This window comes from Choloepus didactylus, chromosome 2 (assembly GCF_015220235.1).
Source record: "Choloepus didactylus isolate mChoDid1 chromosome 2, mChoDid1.pri, whole genome shotgun sequence".
Classification (NCBI taxonomy): domain Eukaryota; kingdom Metazoa; phylum Chordata; class Mammalia; order Pilosa; family Megalonychidae; genus Choloepus; species Choloepus didactylus.
The window spans coordinates 194,643,924-194,671,589 of NC_051308.1; the positions used below are offsets into that span (position 1 = coordinate 194,643,924).

Sequence of the window (27,666 nt, forward strand, 5' to 3'; positions counted from 1 at the left end):
CTGGGATGGTTGCTGTGAACTCGAGGATGGCTTCTCCCACTGCTCTCACTGTGTGATTTAGGGTTAATCACTTAACTTCTTTGCCCTTTGGTTTCCCAATCTGAACAATGTTTGCAAGCTGTGCCATGCTAATCGAACAGGATTGTTAGGAAAAAGGCGTAAGATTAATTTACAATAGGCATATGTACATGTATTAATTGAGTATTAAAACAAATAAGTTTAAAAAATTAATGTGAACATTTATAAGAATAGAGGGAAATAAACCCAAAAAGAGATATGGACGGGACTAATAAAAGAAATTGGCTGCCTTTTTGGTGACCTTAAATTGCCTATGACTTCATACTTGGCCCAGCCTCTCTTCCCATCATTTTACCAACTCTCTCTTGCTCTCTACTGCTGTGGTGGTCTCTTTTTGATGCAGTTCAATTAAGCAAATAAGGTTATGAGAAAAGTAGTATTTGTGACCAGTCCCTAACTTTAGTTATTTACTTCACTCTCTCCGAGCCTTGCTCTATTCCTGGCCCTGTGGCCAGCACAGGGGACAGAGAGCTCACAGTCTTGTGGGGGACATGGATGTTCATGCCAATACAGGCATGACAAGAAACATTTCTGGTACAGGAATAACTCTGAGCCAGGCACGGTACATGGACTTTATGTCTTACTCACAGTCATACAAGGAATCTGCATTTACAGAAGAGGAATCAGGCTCACAAATGTGATTGGTTCAAGGTCACAATTTAGCAAACAGTGGGACATGAATTCTAAGATCTGTCTGTATTCCAAAGCCAGTCCTTTCTTACTACGTTACATCAGATGAACCAAGTGGAGCACAGAAGTGGGAGCATCTAAGTCTATTTGGGGAGAGGTGTGGGGATGGTTACTGAGTCTGAGAAGACTTTACAGAGGTGAGGGTCTCTGATTTTGGCAGAGACGGGTGTCCAGGCACCAAGAGCCCTGTTTGTGTCAAACAGGGACACAAACCCAGAACCTATTCTGAGAACAAAAGGTTGGGTGACGTGTGAGTGGAAGGCAGGCAGGAGATGAGGCTGAATCAGATTGTGCAGGACTTCAAGGGCCAGGCTAAGAAGGTGGGCTTGAACCCAAAGGCCAGGGTTTCACAACCTGGGGTTTATATATTGAGGAGTCCCCAAGGTGATCAGGGATATGGTATGAGAAACTACAAGAAAATGTGACACATCACCCGGAATGCCAATTTTACACAAAGGCTTGGGGAAAAGACAATCTTTTAAAGGTGTATTATGGAATTGAATGTGAAATCATATGAATTTAAAAAATAAAACTGGAATTTCTAAGACATGTCTCAGCTTCAGTAAGCTGCTCCCCAATAAGGAAGTGGTTGGAAGTAGTGATTCGTCCAGTCTCTTTTAGTCATTGGGTATAGTTTAATAGTGGAGCCATTTGGGAAGCACTGCTATAAGGTGATGGTAAATTATGGATTGAGCTTCACCAAGGGCTCTAGATTCAGGCTGGGCAAGATTCAAAGATGACTAGGAACTGATTGTCTTTGGAAAGATTTCAGTCTAGGCTTTTGGTTCTGAGCAGGAAAACAAAGCAAAACCCAGGTGAAGTTCTCTTCCTCTTCTCTGTCTCCCTGACATACTCTTCTTCCACCTTTCTCATTCTTTTACCAAAAAAAAAATAAATATATATATATTTACTGCATACCAACTCCCTCACTGTATGACCTTGGATAAATTACTTAACTTGTGTGTACCTCAGTTTCCTCATCCACAGAATGGGGATAATAATAATGCCTACACCAAGTGTCACTGTGAGAATTAAATGAGTTAATTCGTATAAAGCTCTTAGAATAGAGCTTGGCACAAAGTTCAGTGCTGTTTGAGCATTAACTATTATAACAGTATTTATTATTACTACAATCTCTACTACTGTGTTTCACTCATCACCTCCTACCGCCATTCATTCTTTAGGTCATTCATATTGAGGGGAAGGGTGGATATGGGAAGAATATAGATGGACAAGACTTCCCATTGTACTTATATAGATTTATGAATACTGGTTTGTCCAGCTATGCCTCGCATATAGTAGGTGCTCAAAAATGCTTTCTGAATGAATCAATGAATTAATGTCTTCCTACTAAACTGATGGCTCGTTGAAGGCAGGGACCATATTTCCTAGCAGTTGTAGTCCTAGCTATTGTAGTCCTAGAACCAAGCACCTCATGAAGCACACAAAAGGCACTTAGAGATTATGTAACTAATGAAAGAATGGATCAAAGGATCAATGACTGCAGGCAGAAAATCAGTAAGGCCACAAAGCCGGCACAAATAAAATGCTGCAGGAACACTTCCATCGTTTTTAGGAATGGGGTTAGCAAAGGAAAGGAGTTGACCGTCAAAGACTAACCGCTGGGGAACTAACAGGAAGCCCAGTCTGCAGGGCTAGGCCTTCGGCACTCACCCCGCCCGCGCAGAACTTGGCGCCCCGCCCCTCGCAGGCCCCGCCCCCTCGCCTGGCTCACGTGATCATGAGGTGGGTGTGCGGCTTTCCCCGGAGCAGAAGGGCCGTATAACCCCGGCTGGGCAGGCAAAGCGGCGTGGCAAACCCGACTGGGCGAGCAAGCGGTATGGCTGGCGTGGTGGACTTCCAGGACGAGGAGCAGGTGAAGGCGTTTCTAGAGAACATGGAAGTGGAGTGCAACTATCAGTGCTACCGCGAGAAGGACCCGGACGGTGAGTGCCGCCGGCGCGGTGGGGGAACATGCCGGGACACATGGGGAAGAAGTGTGGGGCAGGAAGGTCGGGTGAGCGACCTCTCAGGGCATCTGGAAGGGGTCACGTGGCGGATTGAAGACGCGTTGCTGCCGAGGCTGTGAGGCCTTGACGACCGTGTATGTGTGTGTGTATGTGTGTGTGTGAGTGTGTGTATGTCGGGGGCGGGGAGAATGTTGGGTTCCACGAGGACTTTTGGGGCTCGCAGAGGAGGAATGCTCTGCCCCGCTCGAACCTTGAGGTGGGGGCAGGAAAGGAGAAGGAGACTTGCCTGGCGTATGTTGGGCGGAGAGGCTGGGGGCACAGCAGAGAACAGATAAAATTCTCTGTCCTTGTGAATCTTACATTCTAATGTGTGTGGGGTGGGGTGGCAGTAGGGGGTTCAGAGAGAAACATAAGGAAATAAATGAAATAATGTGTTGGAAACTGGTAAGTGCACTGGGAAGAAGGGCAAGGTGAGGGGTTCGAGAATGCAGTTTTAAATAGAGCAGTCAGGAGAAGTCACTGAGAAAGTGACATTTGAACAAAGCTTGAAGAAGGTGAGAAAGTGAATCATGCAGCTCTATGCCAGAAAGAGGTAAAACCTAATGAAAAGGCCCTGGGCAGGAGTGTGCCCTGCGTGTTCTGTTAACATTTCATTGACTTGAGTGTATGGGTAGATGGTAGTGTCCAGAGGGGGCCACTTAGGTTTTCTTCTTCCTACTTTGTATTTTTTAAAGGGGAAAAAATGGCACTGACCTTACCTTCTGGTAATTTGCAGTCTAGTTTCTAGAACAAGACGGCCATTTTTTAGTTAACCCACTACCCGTAGTTGCTTTGCAGTGTGATGGCTTAAAAAGAACTCGGGTTCTTTGAGGGCTGGTCCATGTCTTCAGTGTAGATGGGAGTCATAGAAGTTAGTCACTGAGGAGGTGGGTGGTAGGGGAAGACTTCTGGGGTGGGGTCTGAAGGGGGGCAGGTAAGTGTTGGTTAAATTGAGGAGATGGTAAAAGAAGAAAATATTGTCTTTTGGGAGTTTGAGGGTCACAATGTAGTCAGAAGTAAGTTTGAGGAGGGAGTCTGAAACCACAGTGTGGCAGGCTCTGAATGTCAGGGTAAGGAATTTAGACTTTATTTTACGTAGGCAATGGAGAGTCATACCTGTTGTCTGAGGAGAGAGTTCATGGTAGTGTACTGTGGAGAATATACAGAGCAATGGAAGAGGGCAGGGTGGGCATATAAGAAGGACTGGCTGTGGGAAGTTTAGGAGGAGGACCTGGAAGGAGGCTATAGTTGCTATAGCTACCTGGTATAGTAGTTTCCTGAAAATCACCATAATCTTTCACCTGGTATATTAGTTTTCCAGCTGCTAAAATAATATCATACAGTGGGTTGCCTTAAACAACCAGGACTTGTTGGCTCACGATTTTGAGGCTAAAAGTCCAAAATTGAAGCATCAGCTGGGTGATACTTTTTCCCCCAAAAGACTATGGCCTTCTGGGGCTGGCTGCCAGTAATCCTTGGTCCTTGGATTTTCTGTCCCGTGGCCATGTCTTCTCCCCCTCCAGCTTCTGTTGACTTCCAGTTTCTTTCTGGCTTTCTGTGCCCTTCTCTATAAGGCCTCCAGTAACAGGATTAAGACCCATCCTGATAGAGTTGACCATACCTTAACTAAAAATAATCTCTTTGAAAGGTCCTATTTATAATGAGTTCAAACCCACAGCAATGGATTAAGATTAAGAATATGTGTTTCTGGGGTACATAATTCATTCTGCCACACCTGAATAACTGAAATAACTTTCTAACTCATCTTTTCCACTCTCAAACCCTTATCATCGATTCTCTACCTGCAAAGTAATATTTTAATTTTTATATTATTTTATTAAGTATTATTTATTAGATTTTTAAACAACAAAAATAACAGGTATTATCCATTCACGCTTAACTTCCTCCATTCTCATCCAAACACATACAAGCATAAATACCAGAGTAACCTTTTAAAAATGCAAATTGATCATATCACTCCCCTGCCTAAAATCCTCCAGTAGTTTCCTGTTGCTCCTGAAATAAAATCCTAACTTCCTCCTATGTTCCCTGTCTTCCTCTTCTCATTCCTTGCCCTTTTCCTTCTCAGTTCAGCCACATTACACCTTATTCATGCCAAACTTATTCTCTCATTTAGGTCTTTGTGTTTACTGCATCCTGACTTGGGACTTTCTACCCCTTCCCATTTCAATGTCTTTAAATAGTTAAAGCTTTCATATAGGTCAGCTCAAACATCACCTCCTCAGTCTATGTTAGCCGTTTCCCCAACATGCACAACAAACTATAATATCATCCTGGTTTATTTCATCCATAACATTTATTACTTTTTGAAAACATCTTGTTCAATAATTTACTTATTTATTGTCTGTTTCCTTCTCTAGAGTATAAGTTTTAGGATGGCAAGTGACTGTATCCCCAGCGACTAGAATGGTGCCTGGTATATATATATGCACACAGATGCTGAAATATTTATTGAATGAAAATGAATGAGAAATGTTATGCACTGTCATTGGGATGATTAGGAGAGGAAAGAGGGGGCAGATGTTAAGGAGGGAGACTCACTGGGCCTGGGAGACTGCTGATGACAGGGAGACCATTTCTAGCTCCTTGGGTAGCTGCCATCCCTACTCTCTTGGGGCGTCACGTTCCCCACTTGGTTGCAGAGTAAGGTACAGTCATGGCAGCATCCCCTTTTTGCTGCTACAAAGACTACCCATGGGCCTCTTTCAATGTTTTATTGCTGAACTTCATGAAGGGAAGTTCCAAAGCTGGCAGTTTCAGTCCTGTAAGCCAGTGGGTCTTAAGACCTGGCTGACAGAGAGCAAAAAGGCTAGTGAGTGGCAATTGCATGGAACTTTGAATAGGAAGTGAGATATGGTAGGTTAGTATAGGCTGGAGTGAAATAGTGACACATCCCAGAGTAATTGGGCAGATAATAAAAAATATATTTACAGCCTCCCCCTCCCCAGCCCCGAGGATCTGGGGGAAGATGCGGATGTGTTGGACATCCTCACCTGGACTGGTGTTGATGTTGTCACAAACATTGGGACTGGCGGTTTGATGTGCTGAGCCCTCGAGCATGGGACTTGCCCTTATGAAGCTCATTACCACAAAGGAGACTCTAAACTTGCATGTAACGGTGCCTAAGAGTCTCCCCCTGAGTACCTCTTTGTTGCTCAGATGTGGTCCTCTCTCTCTCTGACTGAGCCATCTTGACAGGTGAACTCACTGCCTGCCCCCCTACGTGGGACCCGACTCCCAGGGGTGTAAATCTCCCTGGCAATGCAGAACATGACTCCGGGGGATGACTGTGGACCCGGTATCTTGGGACTGAGAGTATCTTCTTGACCAAAAGGGGGATGCAAAATGAGACGAAATAGTTTCAGTGGCTGAGAGATTTCAAATGGAGTTGAGAGGTCACTCTGGTGGACATTCTTATGCACTATATAGATAACACCTCTTAGGTTTTAATGTATTGGAATAGCTAGAAGTAAATACCTGAAACTACCAGACTCCAACCCAGCAGTCTGGACTCCTGAAGACAATTATATAATAATGTAGATTACAAGGGGTGACAGTGTGATTGTGAAGACGTTGTGGATCACACCCCCTTTATCTAGTGTATGGATGAGTAGAAAAATGGGGATAAAAACTAAAGGACAAATGGGGTGGGATGGGGGATGATTTGGGTGTTCTTTTTTCACTTTTATTTTTTATTCTTGTTCTGGTTCTTTCTGATGTAAGGAAAATGTTCGGAGATAAGATTGTGGTGATGAACGCATAACTATGTTATCATGCTGTGGACAGTGCATTGTATACCATGGATGATTTTATGGTGTGTGAATGTATTTCAATAAAACTGAATTTATTTAAAAAAAAAAAAAAAAAAAAGGCTAGTGAGTGGTCCAGCCAGTACAGGGCTGACATCTTCCCAGTCCCTACATTGTTCAGTCCCTGGCTAAGGGGAGATGATGCCATTTGTTGGAGTAGCTGAACATCACCTACCTTCTTTGTGGTAAGATCAAGTTACCAAAGCTAGGCCATCCCCACCACTGAGCAGCAGCTCCAAATATGAACATCTCCTCACAGGTTGCTACCGGCTAGTGGACTATTTGGAAGGGATCCAGAAGAATTTTGATGAGGCTGCCAAAGTGTTGAAATTCAACTGTGAAGAGAACCAGCACAGTGATAGCTGCTACAAACTGGGGGCCTATTATGTGACTGGGAAAGGTAAGGAGAGACCTGCTTTCTTTGGTCCTTGTCATTGACACCAATGCTGGCCTTACATTCTGGGCCTCATGCTAAGCCCTCTTTGGAGGGGATCTCACAGGCATTGGGGAAGTGTATTGTAGGACGCTTTGGAGACAGGATCAGCAGGGTATTGGGGGAGGGGCAGGGAGAGCATAGCATTTCAAGTTATGCAGACCTGAGAGAGTGCTGTTTGCAAGTAGTAGGACCTTGAGACAGTCACTTTAACCTTGTGCCTCAGTTTCATCACATTTAAAATGGGGGAAAATAGTATTTGCCTCATAGTGTTGTTTGAGGATTTAATAAGATAATGTGAGTAAAGACATCAGCACAATGCCTGCAGACAGTAAGGGATCAATAGTTATTAGTTCCCTTTCTTCTATCTTTGCTCCTTAAGCCTTAATTGCAGTTATCACTGGAGTAGTGTCTGAGTTATCTGTTGCTAATGAATTACCCCAACAAATATTTACTGTCTCACAGTTTCATTGGGTCAGGATTTGGGAGCAGCCTAGCTGAGTGGTTCTGGCTCAGAGGCTCTCATGAGTTTGCAGTGAAGATGTCAGCCAGGGCTGCAGTCATTTGAAGGTTTGATTGGGGCTGGAGGATCCAGTTCTAAAATGGTGTATTCACACAGCTGTTGGTGGACTGACACATCTGTCTTTCCTCGCCACGTGGATCTCTCCATAGGGCTGCTTGAGTGTCCTCATGACATGGCAGCCGGCTTCCCCCAGAGCAAGGGATCTAAGAGAGAGAGCAAAATAGAATCCACAATGTCTTATGACCTACCCTTAGAAGTCACATTTTTTTCATTTCTGTCACATTCTGTTTATTAGAAGTGAGTTATTAGGTCTAGCCCACATAAGGGGAGAGAAATTAAATTCTACCACTCGAAGGCGGAATAGTGTTTAGTTTCCTAGTTGCTCAAGCAAATACCATGAAATGGATCAGGTTAAACAATGGAATTGATTTGCTTACAGTTTTGCAGCTAAGAGAAAGTCCAGATCTAGGCATCATCAGGTGATGCTTCCTTCCTGAAGACTGTGGCATGCTGGGGCTGGGGCTGGCTGCCAGTGATCCTTGGACCTTATGTGGTGGCATCTCCTGGTCTCTTTCTTCTCTGCCAGGTTCTGTTGCTGTTCAGCTTCTTGCTTCCTATGGCTTTTTTTCCTCTGAATTTTATTCCCCTGATAAAAGACTCCAGTAATGAGATTAAGACCCATTCTGGGCTACATGTTAACTGACATAATCTCATCAAAAGGTCCTACTTAAACAGTAGGTTTGCAACCACAGGAATGGATTAAATTTAGGAACATGTTTTTCTTGGGTACATCTAGCTTCAGACCACCACACTTCACCCTTCACCCTCTGGATGCAAAATACATTCATTCCATCACAATATCCTAAAAACCTTAAAGCACCTCAGAAACAATGCTTAGTACAAAGTCCCATCAGAATCAGTTGTGAATGTGGTCTGTCCAAGGGCACAATTCCCCTCTGTGAAACCTAGAGAACAAGTTACCTGCTTCTGATATACAATAGAGGGACGGGCATAGGATAAATGTTCCCATCCCCATAGGGAGAAATTGGAAGGAAAAACAGGGGTCACAGGTACCAAACAATTCTGAAACCCAGCAGGGCTTACTGCATTAGATTCCAAGGTCTGAGCGTCATCTGTGGAATGATGTTTTGTCCTCTGGGCCTGATGAAGTGGCAGTCCTACCCCTTCTAAGTGCTTGAACAGCAGTCATGCTCTCCCCAAATACTGGTACGTACAGGTTCAAACCACCACGGATATCAAAAAATTTATAGACATATTTTAAACCACAACAAATAAGGAATAGGCAGCTATTTTTTTCCCTTGCTATATTATGAACTTCTTGAAGATGGTATTATTGATTTGTCCCTTGTTCCAAGTGTCCTACCAAGCCCTGGTTTGGCAAGATGCTCAGCAAAAGCCTGATGAAAATGATTCCTTTATTACTTTTCTGGAGCTGCATGAACCATTTCTGCTTTCACGTGGCACATGGGGCCTGTGCCAGTTTGAATATATTGTATCCCCCAAACGTCATTATCTTTGATGTAATCTTGTGTGAGCAGATGTTATCAGTGTTGATTAGATTGTAATTCTTTGAGTGTTTCTGTGGAGATGTGCCCCACCCAACTGTGGGTGATGACTCTTAATTGGATAATTTCCATGGAGTTTTGGCCTGCTCGTTGGGTGGGCCTTGATCAGTGGAGCCATATAAATGAGCTGACGGGCAGAGGGAACTTGGTGCAGCTGAGAGTGACATTTTGAAGAGGAGCTACAGCCAAGAGGGACACTTTGAAGAAAGCACAGGAGCTGCAGATGAGAGACAGTTTGAAGACGGCCATTGAAAGCAGACTCTTGCTCCGGAGAAGCTAAGAGAGGACAAATACCCCAAGTGCAACTAAGAGTGACATTTTTGAGGAACTGCAGCCTAGAGAGGAACGTTCTGGGAGAAAGCCATTATGAAACCAGAACTTTGGAGCAGAGACAAGCCACGTGCCTTCCCAGGTAACAGAGGTTTTCTGGACACCACTGGCCGTCCTCCAGTGAAGGTACCTGATTGCTGATGTGTTACCTTGGACACTTTATGGCCTTAAGACGGTAACTGTGTAACCAAATAAACCCCCTTTTATAAAAGCCAATCCGTTTCTGGTGTTTTGCATTCTGGCAGCATTAGCAAACTAGAACTGGGCCTGTAGTGGTCTCTGTTTTAAAGAAAAGTTAAACATCAACAGGAATATCAGCTTCCCTTGCTGGAACAGAGGGGCATTTCTTTGACTCCTAGTAACCTTTCCCAAGGAAATAACTGGAAATGTGGATAAAGGTTAGGTACAAAGATATTCACCCTCACATTATTTATCTGTCAGAATTTTATTTTTATTAATTTATTATTCACAGTACTGTATGACTACATTATATAAATTTAAACACAATAACAATAACATGTATCCCAGTAGTTGAAGTGTAGTTAAATAAGTAATGATAATTCTATTGGATAGAATATTATACAGCCCATTAAAAAATGTTTTGAAGAATTTTTGTTGATATGGGGAAATGGTTATGATATAATGTTTAATGAAGAAACTTGAATAAAAAATTACAAATGATATCACCTCAGCTACATAATACAATGTGCACAAAAAGTTTCTAGCTGTTGTCTCTGGATGAATGTCTTAGTAGAGTTTTGAGTTCCTTTTGTCCTTATACCATATTTTGCTATATTTTCTACAAGGACTTTGAGTGCCTTATGTAATCAGGGAAAACGAAAGAGGCTGTGAAATTATTTTTCCACCTCTTATTGATGAACTTATATGATTTAATGACTGTGCATTGAGGCTTAATTTTTGCCAAAGTGATCCTTTATTGAGCAAACTGTTAGTATCTGGTGAGTCAGAAGGAGGGACACCTAAAGAGATGTCACCCCACTCAATACAGGTGACAGGGTTGCCAGCATAAGCACGACTCGCACACAAGTTCTGCTGGAAAGATGTTTACTCACAAAGAGGAGAGGCAGAGCAAGGTCAGCTTGACTAGTTGGTGTCGGTTCCCCATAGCTAGCTGTACTCGATCCATAGCCATTTCCCTAGACGTTCTGTGTGCACCACCCCTCTCTTGTGTTTGTGTGGAGGAATCCTGCTCCCTCTCCACCAAGGACAAATGTACTGGGGTGTGAGCTTGATGTCATAAAACATGTCCACCAGAATCACACCTTCTCTAGTGAATATTTACAGTTGCTCGGGACAATACCAGAAGGAACGTACCGCAGTCACCTTTTCTCCTAGGGGTTGTTTTACCCCACCAGGCCAACACACCTGGTCCCGAGCATGGGAAAGGCAGCGGGATGCACTAGGACTGCTATCTACCACATATTTCCTGTACCCGATGAAATAATGAATTTGGGTAAAGACGAGTGGGGGGGGGGACAGAAATATTGTTGCCAATACCTGTTGCACCTGGGAGAGTTTGATCAGTGTCTTCAGAGAGAGATGTGAAATACCGGAGCAGTTTAGTGCTGGGAACAATCCTGTCATCATCAGGGGGTACTGTCATGAAGGAGGGAGCTTTGGGGTTGGTCTTTGGATGAGACAGAGCAAATTTTGTTTGAAAGTGGAATAGAGAATATCCCAGGCAGAGAGAAGATGAGCAGATGTGAAAGAACACACAGTGTTCAGAGAACAATACTTGATCCTCTGTTAAACTGGCATTCTTAAATACGATACATTTTTCTAGGTGTAAGCTGAGTGGTCACAGAAAACCTCGCCCGCTGATCTTTTTTTTCTTTTAATTCTGTTTTATTGAGATACATGCCCACACCCAAAGTGTATACTCAACCGCTCACAGTTCCACTATATAGCCGTGCATTCATCACCACAGTCAATCCTTGAACATTTTCATTACTCCCAAAAAAATAAAAATAAGAATAAAAATACAAGTAAAAAGAACACCCCAAACATCCCAGCATGTTCCCCCTATTATTCGTTTAATTTTTGTCCCCATTTCTCTACTCATCTGTCCATACACTAGACAAAGGGAGTGTGAGCCACAAGGTTTTCACAATCATATGGTCACACCGTGTAAGCTATATATAGTTACACAGTAGTCCTCAAGAATCAAGGCTACTGGGTTGCAACTCAACAGCCCCAGGCATTTCCTTCAAGCCATTCCAATACCCTAAAAACTAAAAAGGGATGTCTATATAATGCGTAAGAATAACCTCCAGAATAACCTCTGAACTCCATTTGAAAACTCTCAGCCACTGAAACTTTATTTTGTTTCACTTCTCCATTTTGGTCAATAGGGCATTCTCAATCCCACGATGTCAAGTCCAGGCTTATCCCCAGGTGTCATGTCCCACGTTGCCAGGGAGATTTACACTTCTGGGAGTCATGTCTCACGAAGATCGCCAGCTGATCTTTGCTAATCAAGTACTTTGGACTGTTGTTTAGCATTTTTTTGCCCTGCCATGATTTTATAGTCTTGGCTTTATAGCCAGTACTGTTGATTCTCTGCCTAGTTCTGAGCCAAAGGATATTCTAATTTTTTTTTTTTTTTTAATTTTTCCCTCTTTCCAGAAAACACGCTCAGTGTCCTTTCTTTTTTTTTTTTTTTATTTTATTTTATTTTATTTTTTTTATTATTATTTTTTTAATCATCATTTTATTGAGATATATTCACATACCACGCAGTCATACAAAACAAATTGTACTTTCGATTGTTTACAGTACCATTACATAGTTGTACATTCATCACCCAAATCAATCCCTGACACCTTCATTAGCACACACACAAAAATAACAAGAATAATAATTAGAGTGAAAAAGAACAATTGAAGTAAAAAAGAACACTGGGTACCTTTGTCTGTTTGTTTCCTTCCCCTACTTTTCTACACATCCATCCATAAACTAGACAAAGTGGAGTTTGGTCCTTATGGCATTCCCAATCCCATTGTCACCCCTCATAAGCTACATTTTTATACAACTGTCTTCGAGATTCATGGGTTCTGGGTTGTAGTTTGATAGTTTCAGGTATCCACCACCAGCTACCCCAATTCTTTAGAACCTAAAAAGGGTTGTCTAAAGTGTACGTAAGAGTGCCCACCAGAGTGACCTCTCGGCTCCTTTTGGAATCTCTTTGCCACTGAAGCTTATTTCATTTCCTTTCACATCCCCCTTTTGGTCAAGAAGATGTTCTCCGTCCCACGATGCCGGGTCTGCATTCCTCCCCGGGAGTCATATTCCACGTTGCCAGGGAGATTCACTCCCCTGGGTGTCTGATCCCACGTAGGGGGGAGGGCAGTGATTTCACCTTTCAAGTTGGCTTAGCCAGAGAGAGAGGGCCACATCTGAGCAACAAAGAGGCATTCAGGAGGAGACTCTTAGGCACAAATATAGGGAGGCCTAGCCTCTCCTTTGCAGCAACCGTCTTCCCAAGGGTAAAACTTATGGTAGAGGGCTCAACCCATCAAACCACCAGTCCCCTATGTCTGTGGTCATGTTAGCAACCATGGAGGTGGGGTAGGCGAATACCCCTGCATTCTCCACAGGCTCCTCAAGGGGGCACTACATTTTTTTTTTTTTCCTTGTTTTTCTTTTTTCTTTTTTTTTTTTTTTTAACTTTCCCTTCTTTTTTAAATCAACTGTATGAAAAAAAAAGTTAAAAAGAAAACAAACATACAATAAAAGAACATTTCAAAGAGACCATAACAAGGGAGTAAGAAAAAGACAACTAACCTAAGATAACTGCTTAACTTCCAACATGTTCCTACTTTACCCCAAGAAAGTTACATAATATAGCAACATTTCTGTGAACTTGTTCCTACTATATCCATCAGAAATTAACAGACCATAGTCATTTCTGGGCATCCCCAGAACGTTAAATAGCTTATCTGTTCTTCTTGGATTATTGTTCCCCCTTCCTTAATTGCTCTCTACTGCTAGTTCCCCTACATTCTACATTATAAACCATTTGTTTTACATTTTTCAAAGTTCACATTAGTGGTAGCATATAATATTTCTCTTTTTGTGCCTGGCTTATTTCGCTCAGCATTATGTCTTCAAGGTTCATCCATGTTGTCATATGTTTCACCAGATCGTTCCTTCTTACTGCCGCGTAGTATTCCATCGTGTGTATATACCACATTTTATTTATCCACTCATCTGTTGAAGGACATTTGGGTTGTTTCCATCTCTTGGCAATTGTGAATAATGCTGCTATGAACATTGGCGTGCAGATATCTGTTCGTGTCACTGCTTTCCGATCTTCCGGGTATATACCGAGAAGTGCAATCGCTGGATCGAATGGTAGCTCTATATCTAGTTTTTCTAAGGAAGTGCCAGACTGACTTCCAGAGTGGCTGAACCATTATACAGTCCCACCAACAATGAATAAGAGTTCCAATTTCTCCACATCCCCTCCAGCATTTGTAGTTTCCTGTTTGTTTAATGGCAGCCATTCTAACCGGTGTTAGATGGTATCTCATTGTGGTCTTAATTTGCATCTCTCTAATAGCTAGTGAAGCTGAACATTTTTTCATGTGTTTCTTGGCCATTTGTATTTCCTCTTCAGAGAACTGTCTTTTCATATCTTTTGCCCATTTTATAATTGGGCTGTCTGTACTATTGTCATTGAGTTGTAGGATTTCTTTGTATATGCAAGATATCAGTCTTTTGTCAGATACATGGTTTCCAAAAATTTTTTCCCATTGAGTTGGTTGCCTCTTTACCTTTTTGAGAAATTCCTTTGAGGTGCAGAAACTTCTAAGCTTGAGGAGTTCCCATTTATCTATTTTCTCTTTTGTTACTTGTGCTTTGGGTGTAAAGTCTAGGAAGTGGCCTCCTAATACAAGGTCTTGAAGATGTTTTCCTACATTATCTTCTAGGAGTTTTATGGTACTTTCTTTTATATTGAGATCTTTGGTCCATTTTGAGTTAATTTTTGTGTAGGGGGTGAGGTAGGGGTCCTCTTTCATTCTTTTGGATATGGATATCCAACTCTCCCAGCCCCATTTGTTGAAAAGACCATTATGGCTCAGTTCGGTGACTTTGGGGGCCTTATCAAAGATCAGTCGGCCATAGATCTGAGGGTCTATCTCTGAATTCTCAGTTCGATTCCATTGATCTATATGTCTGTCTTTGTGCCAGTACCATGCTGTTTTGGCAACTGTGGCTTTATAATAAGCTTCAAAGTCAGGGAGTGTAAGTCCTCCCACTTCGTGTTTCTTTTTTAGAGTGTCTTTAGCAATTCGAGGCATCTTCCCTTTCCAAATAAATTTGATAACTAGCTTTTCCAAGTCTGCAAAGTAGGTTGTTGGAATTTTGATTGGGATTGCATTGAATCTGTAGATGAGTTTGGGTAGAATTGACATCTTAATGACATTTAGCCTTCCTATCCATGAACATGGAATATTTTTCCATCTTTTAAGGTCCCCTTCTATTTCTTTTAGTAGAGTTATGTAGTTTTCTTTGTTTAGGTCTTTTACATCTTTGGTTAAGTTGATTCCTAGGTACTTGATTTTTTTCGTTGCTATTGAAAATGGTATCTTTTTCTTGAGTGTCTCTTCAGTTTGTTCATTTCTAGCATATAGAAACATTACTGACTTATGTGCATTAACCTTGTATCCCGCTACTTTGCTAAATTTGTTTATTAGCTCTAGTAGCTGTATCGTCGATTTCTCAGGGTTTTCTAGATATAAGATCATATCGTCTGCAAACAATGACAGTTTTACTTCTTCTTTTCCAATTTGGATGCCTTTTATTTCTTTGTCTTGCCAGATTGCCCTGGCTAGCACTTCCAGCACAATGTTGAATAACAGTGGTGACAGCGGGCATCCTTGTCTTGTTCCTGATCTTAGAGGGAAGGCTTTCAGTCTCTCACCATTGAGTACTATGCTGGCTGTGGGTTTTTTCATATATGCTCTTTATCATGTTGAGGAAGTTTCCTTCAATTCCTACCTTTTGAAGTGTTTTTTATCAAAAAGGGATGTTGGATTTGTCAAATGCTTTTCAGCATCTATTGAGATGATCAATTGATTTTTCCCTTTCGAGTTTTTAATGTGTTGTAATACATTGATTGATTTCTTATGTTGAACCATCTTTGCATGCCTGGAATGAACCCCACTTGGTCATGGTGTATGATTTTTTTAATGTGTCTTTGGATTCGATTTGCAAGTATTTTGTTGAGGATTTTTGCATCTATATTCATTAGGGAGATTGGCCGGTAGTTTTCCTTTTTTGTAGCATCTTTGCCTGGTTTTGGTATTAGATTGATGTTAGCTTCATAAAATGAGTTAGGTAGTGTTCCATTTTTTTTCAATGTTTTGAAAGAGTTTGAGTAAGATTGGTGTCAGTTCTTTCTGGAAAGTTTGGTAGAATTCCCCTGTGAAGCCATCTGGCCCTGGGCATTTATTTGTGGGAAGATTTTTGATGACTGATTGGATCTCTTTGCTTGTGATGGGTTGGTTGAGGTCTTCTATTTCTTCTCTGGTCAGTCTAGGTTGTTCATATGTTTCCAGGAAATTGTCCATTTCTTCTACATTATCCAGTTTGTTGCCATACAGTTGTTCATAATATCCTCTTATAATTTTTTTAATTCTTCAGGATCTGCAGTTATGTCACCTTTTTCATTCATTATTTTGTTTATATGGGTCTTCTCTCTTTTTGATTTTGTCAGTCTAGCTAGGGGCTTGTCAATCTTGTTGATCTTCTCAAAGAACCAACTTTTGGTGATATTGATCCTCTCTATTGTTTTTTTGTTCTCTATGTCATTTATTTCTGCTTTAATCCTTGTTATTTCTTTTCTTCTACTTGGTTTAGGATTGGTTTGCTGTTCATTTTCTAGCTTCTTCAGTTGATCCATTAGTTCTTTGATTTTGGCTCTTTCTTCCTTTTTAATATATGCGTTTAGTGCTATAAATTTCCCCCTTAGCACTGCTTTTGCTGCATCCCATAGGTTTTGGTATGTTGTGTTCTCATTTTCATTCGTCTCTGTATATTTAGCAATTTCTCTTGCTATTTCTTCTTTAACCCACTGATTGTTTAGGAGTGTGTTGTTTAACCTCCAGGTATTTGTGAATTTTCTAAGTCTCTGATGGTTATTGACTTCTAATTGTATTCCATTGTGGTCAGAGAATGTGCTTTGAATAATTTCAATCTTTTTAAATTTATTGAGGCTTGTTTTATGTCCCAGCATATGATCTATTCTGGAGAAAGTTCCGTGAGCACTAGAAAAGTATGTGTATCCTGGTGATTGGGATGTAATGTCCTGTATATGTCTGTTAAATCTAATTCATTTATCAGATTGTTTAGGTTTTCAGTTTCCGTATTGGTCTTCTGTCTGGTTGATCTATCTATAGGAGAGAGTGATGTGTTGAAGTCTCCCACAATTATTGTGGAAACATCAATTGCTTCCTTTAGTTTTGCCAGTGTTTCTCTCATGTATTTTGTGGCACCTTGATTGGGTGCACGGACATTTATGATTGTTATTTCTTCTTGTTGAATTGCCCCTTTTATTAGTATGTAGTGGCCTTCTTTGTCTCTCAAAACATCCCTGCATTTGAAGTCTATTTTATCTGAGATTAATATTGCTACTCCTGCTTTCTTTTGGCTGTAGCTTGCATGAAATATTTTTTTCCATCCTTTCACTTTCAGTTTCTTTGTGTCCCTGTGTCTAAGATGAGTCTCTTGTATGCAACATATTGATGGTTCATTTTTTTTGATCCATTCTGCGAATCTATATCTTTTAATTGGGGAGTTTAATCCATTTACATTCAACGTTAAAACCGTGAAGGCATTTCTTGAATCGGCCATCTTATCCTTTGGTTTATGTTTGCCATATTTTTCCCCTCTCTCTATTAATATCCTTTATTGTATCCATACCGAATCTCTTTAGTACTGAACCTTTCTCCAAGTCTCTCTGTCCTGTCTTTGTTTCTCTGTCTGTAGGGCTCCCTTTAGTATTTCCAGTAGGGCAGGTCTCTTGTTAGCAAATTCTCTCAGCATTTGTTTGTCTGTGAAAAATTTAAGCTCTCCTTCAAATTTGAGGGAGAGCTTTGCTGGATAAAGTATTCTTGGCTGGAAATTGTTCTCACTCAGAATTTTAAATATATCGTGCCACTGCCTTCTTGCCTCCATGGTGGCTGCTGAGTAGTCACTACTTAGTCTTATGCTGTTTCCTTTGTATGTGGTGAATTGCTTTTCTCTTGCTGCTTTCAGAACTTGCTCCTTCTCTTCTATGTTTGACAGTGTGATCAGTATATGTCTCGGAGTGGGTTTATTTGGATTTATTCTATTTGGAGTTCACTGAGCATTTATGATTTGTGTATTTATGTTGTTTAGAAGATTTGGGAAGTTTTCCCCAACAATTTCTTTGAATACTCTTCCTAGACCTTTACCCCTTTTCTTCCCCTTCTGGGACACCAATGAGTCTTATATTCGGACATTTCATATTATCTATCATATCCCTGAGGTCCATTTCGATTTTTTCAATTTTTTTCCCCATTCTTTCTTTTATGCTTTCATTTTCCATTCTGTCATCTTCCAGGTCACTGATTCGTTGTTCAACTTCCTCTAGTCTTGTACTATGAGTGTCCAGAATCTTTTTAATTTGGTCAACAGTTTCTTTAATTTCCATAAGATCATCCATTTTTTTATTTAGTCTTGCAGTGTCTTCTTTATGCTCTTCTAGAGTCTTCTTGATATCCTTCATATCCCTTACTATGGTCTCATTGTTCATCTTTAGTTCTTTAAGTAGCTGCTCTAGGTGCTGTGTCTCTTCTGGTCTTTTGATTTGGGTGCTTGGGCTTGGGTTATCCATATCGTCTCGTTTTTTCATATGCTTTATAATTTTTTGTTGTTTTTGGCCTCGTGGCATTTGCTGAACTTGATAGGGTTCTTTTAGGGTTTGTAGACCTATTGAAGTCCTTATCTCTAATTTATCAGATCTACAGCTTTGTGGAGTATACTTTCTCTAACTAACCAGCAGGTGGCGTCCACGAGCCACCTGTTCTCCACAAGCCAGTTCTCCCCTGCTTAGCCTTTTTGGTGTGTGGGGGTGTGAGTCTTGTGGGGTCCATTTGGTGTACCAAGCTTGCGTGTGTAGTTGGTGTTGCCTGCCCTGTTTTTGGGGCGTGTTTCTGGGCAGTCTGGGCGGGGGGGGGTGGCTCTAACAATCAAATCTCCCTGATGATCCTAGAGTTTTAAAGCTGCTGCAATAGTCTAATCCTTCAGTTCAGTCCTGCCACAGTTTGTCTCTGCCACTGACCCACAAGTCCTTGGTATTGGCGTATGGCTCCTGAGAATTGCAAGTGGGCCCCTCTTCCAGGCCGTGCACCCCGGGTCCTCTGTTGAGGGATGACTGTGCTATGTCACAGGTGAGTGCCGTCCCCCCAGGGCAGTTCTGGGCTGCTGGGCTGTGTAGGGAGGCTCCCAGTCTGCTCAAATGATGGCTGAATGGGGCTTTGTTAATTCACACTGCTCCACCTTCCCAGCTCTGGGACATTCAGCTGAGGTGTGCAGGGAAGGCTAATGTCCACGCCCAGTTTTGTGGTGTGTGCCTGTTATTTGAAGCACTTCCCGTCACACTGGGTTGTCTGGGGCAGCTCTGGGCTATGGGGCTGGCGATGGGCAGGAGTGTTTCCTGTCCACCAGGATGGTGGCTATGAGCGGACACCCCCCCTTTTCTTGGGAAGTTGTGTTGTTTAGTGAATTTTCTCAAGCCACTGGATTATGCCTTTTGTCTCAGAGCTCTCTTAGTTCTGCTCTTGACTTGACGTGCCCAAATTGCAATTCTTTGAAGCTTTCTGTATTGGGCTTCTTAGAGTAATTGTTTTAGAAAAAGAAAAAAAAGGATTTAAAAAAAAAAAAAAAAAAAAAAGGGCCCTCCTCAGAGATCCTAATGGGTTATTGAAATGGTAATAGACAAAGCAACCAGGGCCATTAAGGAAAGGTCCACAGGCAGAGAGATCAGCTTTTCTTCGGGATTTGCATATGCGCCTCAAGGCCTGAGCTCCGCCCTTCCCCTTTCTGTGTTCACCAGAACTCCAAAAATCCTCTGCTTTTATTTTGGAGTTTTTCGTTGTTGTTTTTTTTCTATGCCTGTCTCCTCTCTGCTGGGCTGGCTGCTCTCAGATTCTCTGGTGTCTGGTCTCAGTCTATCTATGGTTGGAGTTTGAATCAGTAGAATGAGTTTCCGATAAGGGCTACCACTGCAGTTCTCCATTCTCCTTCCCGGAGCTGACAGCCCCTCCTCCCACGGGACTGAGCCTGGCAGGGAGGGGTCACGGGTCCCCTGGCCGCAAAAACTTACAGATTTCGCTGATCTCAGCAGTTCGACATTTTCATGAGTGTTGTATGAAGTATGCCCAAAGACAGATGCTCGTGGTGTCCAGTCCACGCAGGTTCCTGGCTTTTACCTACTTTCATGGAGGAGTAACTAAAACTTACAGCTCACAGTCTGCCATCTTGCCCCGCCTCTCCCTCAGTGTCCTTCTTGACACATACTTTACAAAGCAATAACTTGGAGCAGGAAGAAAAGGGGGAAGTCAAAAACCTCACTTTTAGTTCTGCTTTGAGCACTGATTGACACTGCGGCCTCAGGAAAGACATTTGCCTCCTCAGCAAAATGAATTTTAACACCTGCCCATACCTTCTTAGGATTTTTCTGAGCATCAAATGAGATTATGAATGTGACTGCTTTGTTAAATTGTAAAACATTCTATCAGTGTGAACAGGATGGTTTGTTTGGTTACTGCAGATGTGTTTTTAGGTTGCATAGTTAGTGACCCAGGAAATACTGGGCCAGATGTTTCCATCTATGAAATCAGCTCTGAACTGGTTTTGTGAAGCAACTTAAATGTTCAACAAAAGGAAATGTAAAGTAATTTTGCTAAATCTCTTTGATGAAATATTCTGCAGCCAATAAAACAGATGTTAAGAAAGGTTTCTAATGGGAAATGAAAAAGGCTTATAATTACAATATGTAAAAAAAAGCAAGACCAAACTGCATAGAAAAGGTACTGGGGAGAAATATCCCCAAAATAAAGAGTAGTGGTCTCTTAAGTAGTGATAATGAAGCGCGATTTTTTTTTTTTTTCCTTTTTATTGAGGGACCTCAATTTCCTCTTCTAAAAAGTAGGATTACTTTAGAGGAGGAAATGGAAGTTCAGATATGTTAACATTGATAATTGCAAACAAATCTTTATCTGTAGTCCAGACTGCATAGTTGATTTCTTACTGGACAATTCAAACTTGAGTTCTCAGTTATCTCAAACATAACATGTTCATTATGAGGACTCTGTAAATTATTTTTTTTCCTCTAATTTATTAACACCCCCATTGTCTTCCAGTTTAGCAAATGACATCTTTCTTAGTAGCTCATGGCCAGTCTATCTCCAAAATATGTCTAAATCTTCCACCTCTCTTCCTCTCTACTGCCACGATTCTTATCCAAACCACTGCCCTCTCCTGCTTGGATTACAGTGAGGAGATTCATGTAAGTTTCCAGACTTCCTTCTACAAGGCAACTAAAATGAACTTTTAAAATATAAACCATGGATTGGATAAAATATGTTGAAACAATTGCTTTCAGACTTGGACAACTGGCAGTGCAGGACTGTGATCCCTGAGAGAAGAGAAACACAGAAAATGAGCCCCACCCACGATTGCTTGGGCTTTCTCCTAGAGGTGATTTCCAGACTAGGCACAAAGAGGTGGAGGCCAAGTGGAGTAGGGCAGTCTTGCTGAACTGAAGGGGCAGAGATCAGGGTTTAGGACTCCTGAGGCATCTGGAGTTTGCAGGGCAGGATACTAGAGAGGAAGGAGCTGCACAGAGAAGGAGCTCCATGAGATCTGTATGGGGCCTTCTTAAGACTGTGGCCTAGTGTTACGCTGCCTAGATTCAGTAAATGTATATCGGAGTTCCAGAAGGGGGGAGAGAGGAGCGAGACAGATTGGGGCAGAAAAAAATATTTGATAATTTTCCAAATTTGATGAAAAATATCAGCCCATAGATTCAGTAAACTCAAGCGGGATAAACCTAGAAAAATCACATTTAAGCACATTACAGTTAATTTGCTGAAAACCAAACATAAAGAGAAAATCTTAAAAGCAACCAGAGAAAAAGACACATTATATTCACAGGAACAATAGTAAGAATTACCACTGATTTCTCATCAGACTCCAATCTTTTCGTGTTTTTTATTCTCTTCATAACTCTTGGAGTCCGTTTAGGAAATTTCTCTGTGGTAAAGAAATAATCATTTGAAGTTCAGCAATTTATTTAGTTTTACTTCAGTTTAGTTTTCTTCTGATAAATTCAAATAAAATTATTTTTTTTTAACTTACAAATAGCATGTAAGATGCATTTTTCGAAGTACTTCTATTAAGGTACAGCCAGCCAGCATTTAATCTTGGTACATGCTACCAAGATGTTTGGAACAGTGTTTACTTAATGATGATGGTTATTTCTTGGTGGTGGACTTGGAGTAATAGCTACAAAAAAATAATGTTCCCTGACTAGCCAGAAAATCTTGAAAGAGAAAAATAAAGTTGAGACTGACACTTCCTGATTTCAAAACTTTGCTGCAAAGTTAATATAATCAGAACAGTGTGGTACTGGCATAAAGGTAGGCATTACAGATCAATGGAATAGAATTCAAAGTCCAGAAATAAACCCATACATCTAGAATCAATTGCTTTTTAACAGGTTGTCAAGACATGAATGGGGAAAGACTAGTCTCTTCAACATATGGTGCTGGTGGACAACTGGATAGTCACATGCAAAAGAAGGAAGCTGGGCCTCTACTTACACCATATAAAAAAATTAACTCAAAATGCATCAAAGACCTAAATATAAGAGCTAAACTTTTAAACTCTTAGAAGAAAATATAGGAGTAAACCTTCATGACCTTAGATTTGGCAGTGGATTCTTAGATATAATACCAAAAACAAGAAATAAAAGAAACAGGACTTCATCAAAATTAAAAAGTTTTGTGCATCAAAAGATACTGTCAAGAAAGTGAAAGACAACAGAATGAAAGAAAATATTTGCAAATCATATATCTGATAAGGGACTTGTATGTGGAATATATAAAGAAATGTTATAACTCAACAACAAAAAGATACACAACCCAGTTCAAAAATGGACGAAGGACTTGAGTAGACACTTCTCCAGAGAAAATATACAAATGTCCAAAAAGCTCATGAAAAGATGTTCAACATCATTAGTCATTAGGGAAATACAAATCAAAACCACAATAAGATACCACTTCACACCTATTAGGATGTCTGTTATCAAAAAGACAGAAAATAACAAGTATTGGTAAAGATGTGGAGAAATTGAAACCCTTGTAGTTCTTGGTGGGAATGTAAAATGGTTCATTCTCTGTGGAAAACAATTTGGCAGTTCCTTTAAAAATTAAACATAGAATTACCATATGATCCAGCAATTCCATTCCTAGGTATATATCCAAAAGAATTGAAAGCAGAGACTCAGATATTTATACAGTAATGTTCATAGCAGCATTATTCATAATAGCCAAAAGGTGAAAACACCCCAAATATCCATCTGCAGATGAATGGATAAACAAAATGTTTAGAAAGTGAAAAGACAACCCATATTGGGGGAAAATATTTGCAAATCATGTGTAATAAGAGATTTGTATTTAGAGTATATATACAAACTCTTACAAATCAATAATAAAAAAACAACCTAATTTAAAAATGGACAAATAACTTGAATAGACATTTCTCCAAAGGAGAGATGTGTGGCCAATAAAATAAGCACATGAAAAAATACCCCACATCACTTACCATCAGAGAAATGCAAATCAGCCATGATTTGTGCATTTTATGCACACTAGAATGGCTGTAATAAAAAAGACATAATAACAAGTGTTAGTGAGGATGTGGAGAAGTTGGAACTCTCGTATGTTGCTGATGGGAATGTAAAGTGGTGGTACAAAGTTTAGAGATTTTGCAAAAAGTTAAATATAGAATTACCATATGATCCAGTAATTCCGCTTTTTAGATAAATACCAAAAAGAATTGAAAACAGGTATTCAGACAAAAACTTGTACATGAAGGTCCACAGCAGCACTGTTCACAATGGCCCAAAAGTGGAAACAACCAAATGTCCATGAACTGATGAATGGATAAACAAATTATGATATATCCATACAGTAGATATTATTTATCCATAAAAGGAAGGAAGTTATGATACATGCTACAGTGTGGATGAACCTTAAAAACACTATGCTAAGTCAAAGAAGCCAGACACAAAAGGTTGCATATTGTATGATTTTATTTTTGGGTTGACATCACCAAGGTGGCAAAGTGGAACATTTTCCATCCATCCACAGAATCTTTAAACAGCAAAAACTGGCAGAACCATCTTTCTTAGAGCTCTGGAAAGCAGTTAAAGATTTGCAGTAACTAGACAAACTCTGAATCAAGAAAAAGGCAACTTAAAAATGGTACAAAAACCTTGTGATGCCATTACTGGCCCTTTCCCCATCCCCTCCCTGGCTTGGGCAGAACCAGCCTGCACTCTCAGTGTGGGTCCCTGATCCCAGTTCCAGAAGGAGCAGAGTAACCCCTATGCCATATGCTATACTGTACTAATCTCTGGCTCGCCATCCCAGGACCTGCCCCCCACACAAAAGCAGCTTGTGGGCAGCTAAATCAGTGTAAGAAATAATCAAATTGCAGTAGCCTGGGGCAAAGGATTACCAGCTTTAAGACAAACGAAGCGGGGAGGGAGACGGAGGGGGGATTCCTAAGGCCATGGGTGCATGCCCAGGACAAAGATGCATGCTCAGAAAAGACCAGAGAGGATTCTGCACTTTTGCCTCAGGCTGTTCCTCAGGTTCGGGTTAAGCTTTGAAGGAGAGCACCAGCCAACACAAAATCAGTTTGCAGAGACTGTGAAAGGTGTTTTTTTTGCATTGGCTTGTTTGTTTTTAGCTCCTGGCATTCAAGGAGATCTCTGTCATATCACCAGCTGGATACAAACTTTAAAGAACAGACAGCTCAGGAACTAAATTGCAGTTAAAGCATTAAAATGTACAGTGTGCAACAAAAGATTACAAGACATACAAAGAAACAGGAAATGATGACCCCATCCAAAGGATTGAGGTAAAACATAAAAACCATCAATGAAAAAGGCCAGATTTTGGACATAGCAGCCAAAGACTTTAAAAAAAGATCTTATTTATATGAAATAGCCAGAATCAGTAGATCGTAAGAAACAGAAAGAAGACTAGTGGTTTCCAGGGACCGGGGGAGAGGGAAATGAGAAGGATCTGCTTAATGGGTACAGGGTCTCCTTTTGGGGTGATGAAAATGTCTTGGAACTAGATAAGAAGTGATGGTTGCACAACATTGTGAATGTACTAAATGCTACTGAATTGTACACTTTAAAGTGGTTAATGATTATTCCATGTTATGTGAATTTTACCCCCAAAATTCACTGTAAGAAATAATGTTAAAAGAGTTGAAATGTTTATACTTTTTAAGGAGTATTGATACATGGAGGTTTTAAATTTTTCATGAAAAAAAAGTTAAAGAGGAATGCAAGCCGTGCTACCAACTCTGCTTAAAATAGCCTGTTACCCGTTTTCCACTGCTCTTAGGATTAAGTTCAGGGTCCTTAATAGGCACACCTGACTCTGCATGATCTTGCCCCTGCCTTCCTCTTTCCCCAGTGGTCTCTGGGTTCCAGCCACATTGGCTACCGTACTCTTTGTAACCTATTCCCACTCACTGGAACAACTTCCACTCCATGTTTCCTTTTCTTTATTTTTTTTCCCATTAGATCAGAGCCCAAATGTCACTTCCTAACATAGGTTTTCCTTGACCTCACCTCTTAGTCTAGGTCAGGGCCTTGATATAGTACCCTGTACTTTTCCTCTATACACTTGTCACCCTTATTATAATCACACATTTATTTGTATAGTTATTGCACTAAACCATAAGATTCACAAGGGCAAGGAGTACCTGTTCTTTAGAACCTAGCACTGTGGTTGGCAAATAGTAGACATTCAGTATATATTTAAAGTAACAAACATTTCGTTAAGTGCTTATAAGATGCCATGTACTTGCTACTTGTGGTAACTCCATGAAGTAGATATTATCATTCCCATTTTTCATCTCCTTTACCTGCTCTTAAGATAGCATTTGAACAGAAGTTTCCATGGCCAAAAAAGCTGGAAGTCTGTGCACTTTACGAGGAAACCTCTCTCATGCTGTCTCACAGTATTTGAACTTTATTCAGGAAGTGTTCCCTAAGTTTGGCCTGAAACATTCAGGTTCTGTACTGGATTGGGTTTACGTTTTTTCTTTCCTTTCCTTCCTCCCAGGTGGACTAACCCGGGACCTGAAAGCTGCATCCAGCTGCTTTTTGATGGCATGTGAGAAGCCGGGAAAGAAGTCTGTGGAGGCATGTCACAATGTTGGTCTCCTGGCACATGATGGACAGGTCAATGAGGATGGCCAGCCTGACTTGGGGAAGGCCAGGGACTACTACACAAGGGCCTGTGATGGCAGCTATGCCACCAGCTGCTTCAACCTCAGTGCCATGTTCCTCCAGGGTGCCCCTGGCTTCCCCAAGGACATGAGCCTGGCATGGAAGTACTCAATGAAAGCCTGTGACCTGGGCCATATCTGGGCTTGTGCCAATGCCAGCCGCATGTGCAGGCTCGGCGATGGTGTCGATAAAGATGAGGCCAAGGCCGAGGAGCTAAAAAATCGGGCCCGGCAGCTGCACAAAGAACAGCAGAAAAGTGTCCAGCCCTTAACGTTCGGCTAGGGCGGCCCACTCTCCGCAACGACAGACAGCTTGAGGCTGGAACCGATGATTTCTGAGGCCTGTGATGCAGCCCTTGGAGGTCAAGCTGCTTGAGCAGGAAGACTTGGGACTTGAAACCAGCAGCTCTGGTTACATAGACCATTGCTCCAGAGTGTCACCTCCTGGGAAGCAGCCTGCAATGTTATCAGTCATTATTCCTTTATCTGGGTGTATTCTGTGAAGACACCCACATTTACGAGGTCTTGGCTCCCAGACTGTTGCAGCTCTATGAAAAACAGGAACAAATAGAGAATGGGACAGGGGGCACACACAAATAACAGGAAGTCAGAGAAATTAGCAGCCTGGGGCCTAAAGGAATCATAGTTACTATTATTTTTGTTTTTAAAGAGGGGGCTTCAAAATTAGAAAGTATATTGATTTACATAATTAGAGGGCTTAAGGAGCTAAGAACAGTTTAATAGTCATGACTGCTACCCTCTGACTTATATAATCACTGATGTGGGCTTCCTTTATGCCTTTAGAAGATCTCTTAAATAAATTTACAGAGGTCAGGAGGAACAACGTAAAGGTTAAAGGTCATTATGTTTCAGGGTTGCTAAAGAGGATGAAATATAAGCTTGTCTTCCTCTAGAGGAGACGTTCACATCCCCAGTCTACTCACCTAGCACAACCCATCATGCTGAGTGAGCAGATTATTCACAAGGTAACTTCATGAAGGCTAGGAATTTGTAACCAAGGACTTTGACACGTTCGTCGCCCAGAACTGAACCTTTTTAACCTTTTAAACTGACCCTGTGAATAAACTATTTTTTTGAGCTAGTAGTTTGTGTTCTTTGTTGTGTTCACTCCAGATTCTGGTGGGGTAGAGAGCATTGTTCTCCATAGGTCATGCCATTTTGCTGTGCTTTTTTGTTTATCTCTCTAGTTTGTCACCAGGGGGCGAACTTGTCATAGTCCTACTGATAACAGCAGCATTATTTGTGTCACCACCTACTGTTTTAGACTTCCAGCATCTGTCCTAGAAGGAAGGATTGCTGTGTGGTTGAAAGTCTGTAAGCACAGCTGGCCAGCTTCTCAAATTGAAAGAAGAGAGAGACTTTCCTTAAGTTCAGGGAATAGACTTTAGAAGGCATCAAGTTCATTTTAAAAATGTACAGTACACTCAAAAATGGTTAAAATAGTAAATTTTAACTTATGTTTATTTTACCACAATAAAAAATGTAAAGTAGTTTTTAAATTAAACTCTGTAAAGACTTAAATATTTTAAAAGTGTAAGGTTTGAGGGTTTTGGTTATAAAAGTCATATGTTGCTAT

At 41.1% G+C, this 27,666-nt stretch overlaps 1 protein-coding gene across 1 annotated transcript; it reads left to right on the forward strand.

Moving 5' to 3' along the window:
• The first annotated feature begins 2,520 nt into the window (after positions 1–2,520).
• On the forward strand, positions 2,521–27,167 carry LOC119527317 (cytochrome c oxidase assembly factor 7). Its single transcript, XM_037827218.1, has 3 exons — positions 2,521–2,714; positions 6,867–7,007; positions 25,904–27,167. Exons 1-3 carry the CDS (start codon positions 2,609–2,611, stop codon positions 26,350–26,352), a joined length of 696 nt encoding a protein of 231 aa, XP_037683146.1. The 5' UTR covers positions 2,521–2,608; the 3' UTR covers positions 26,353–27,167.
• Positions 27,168–27,666: the final 499 nt, after the last annotated feature.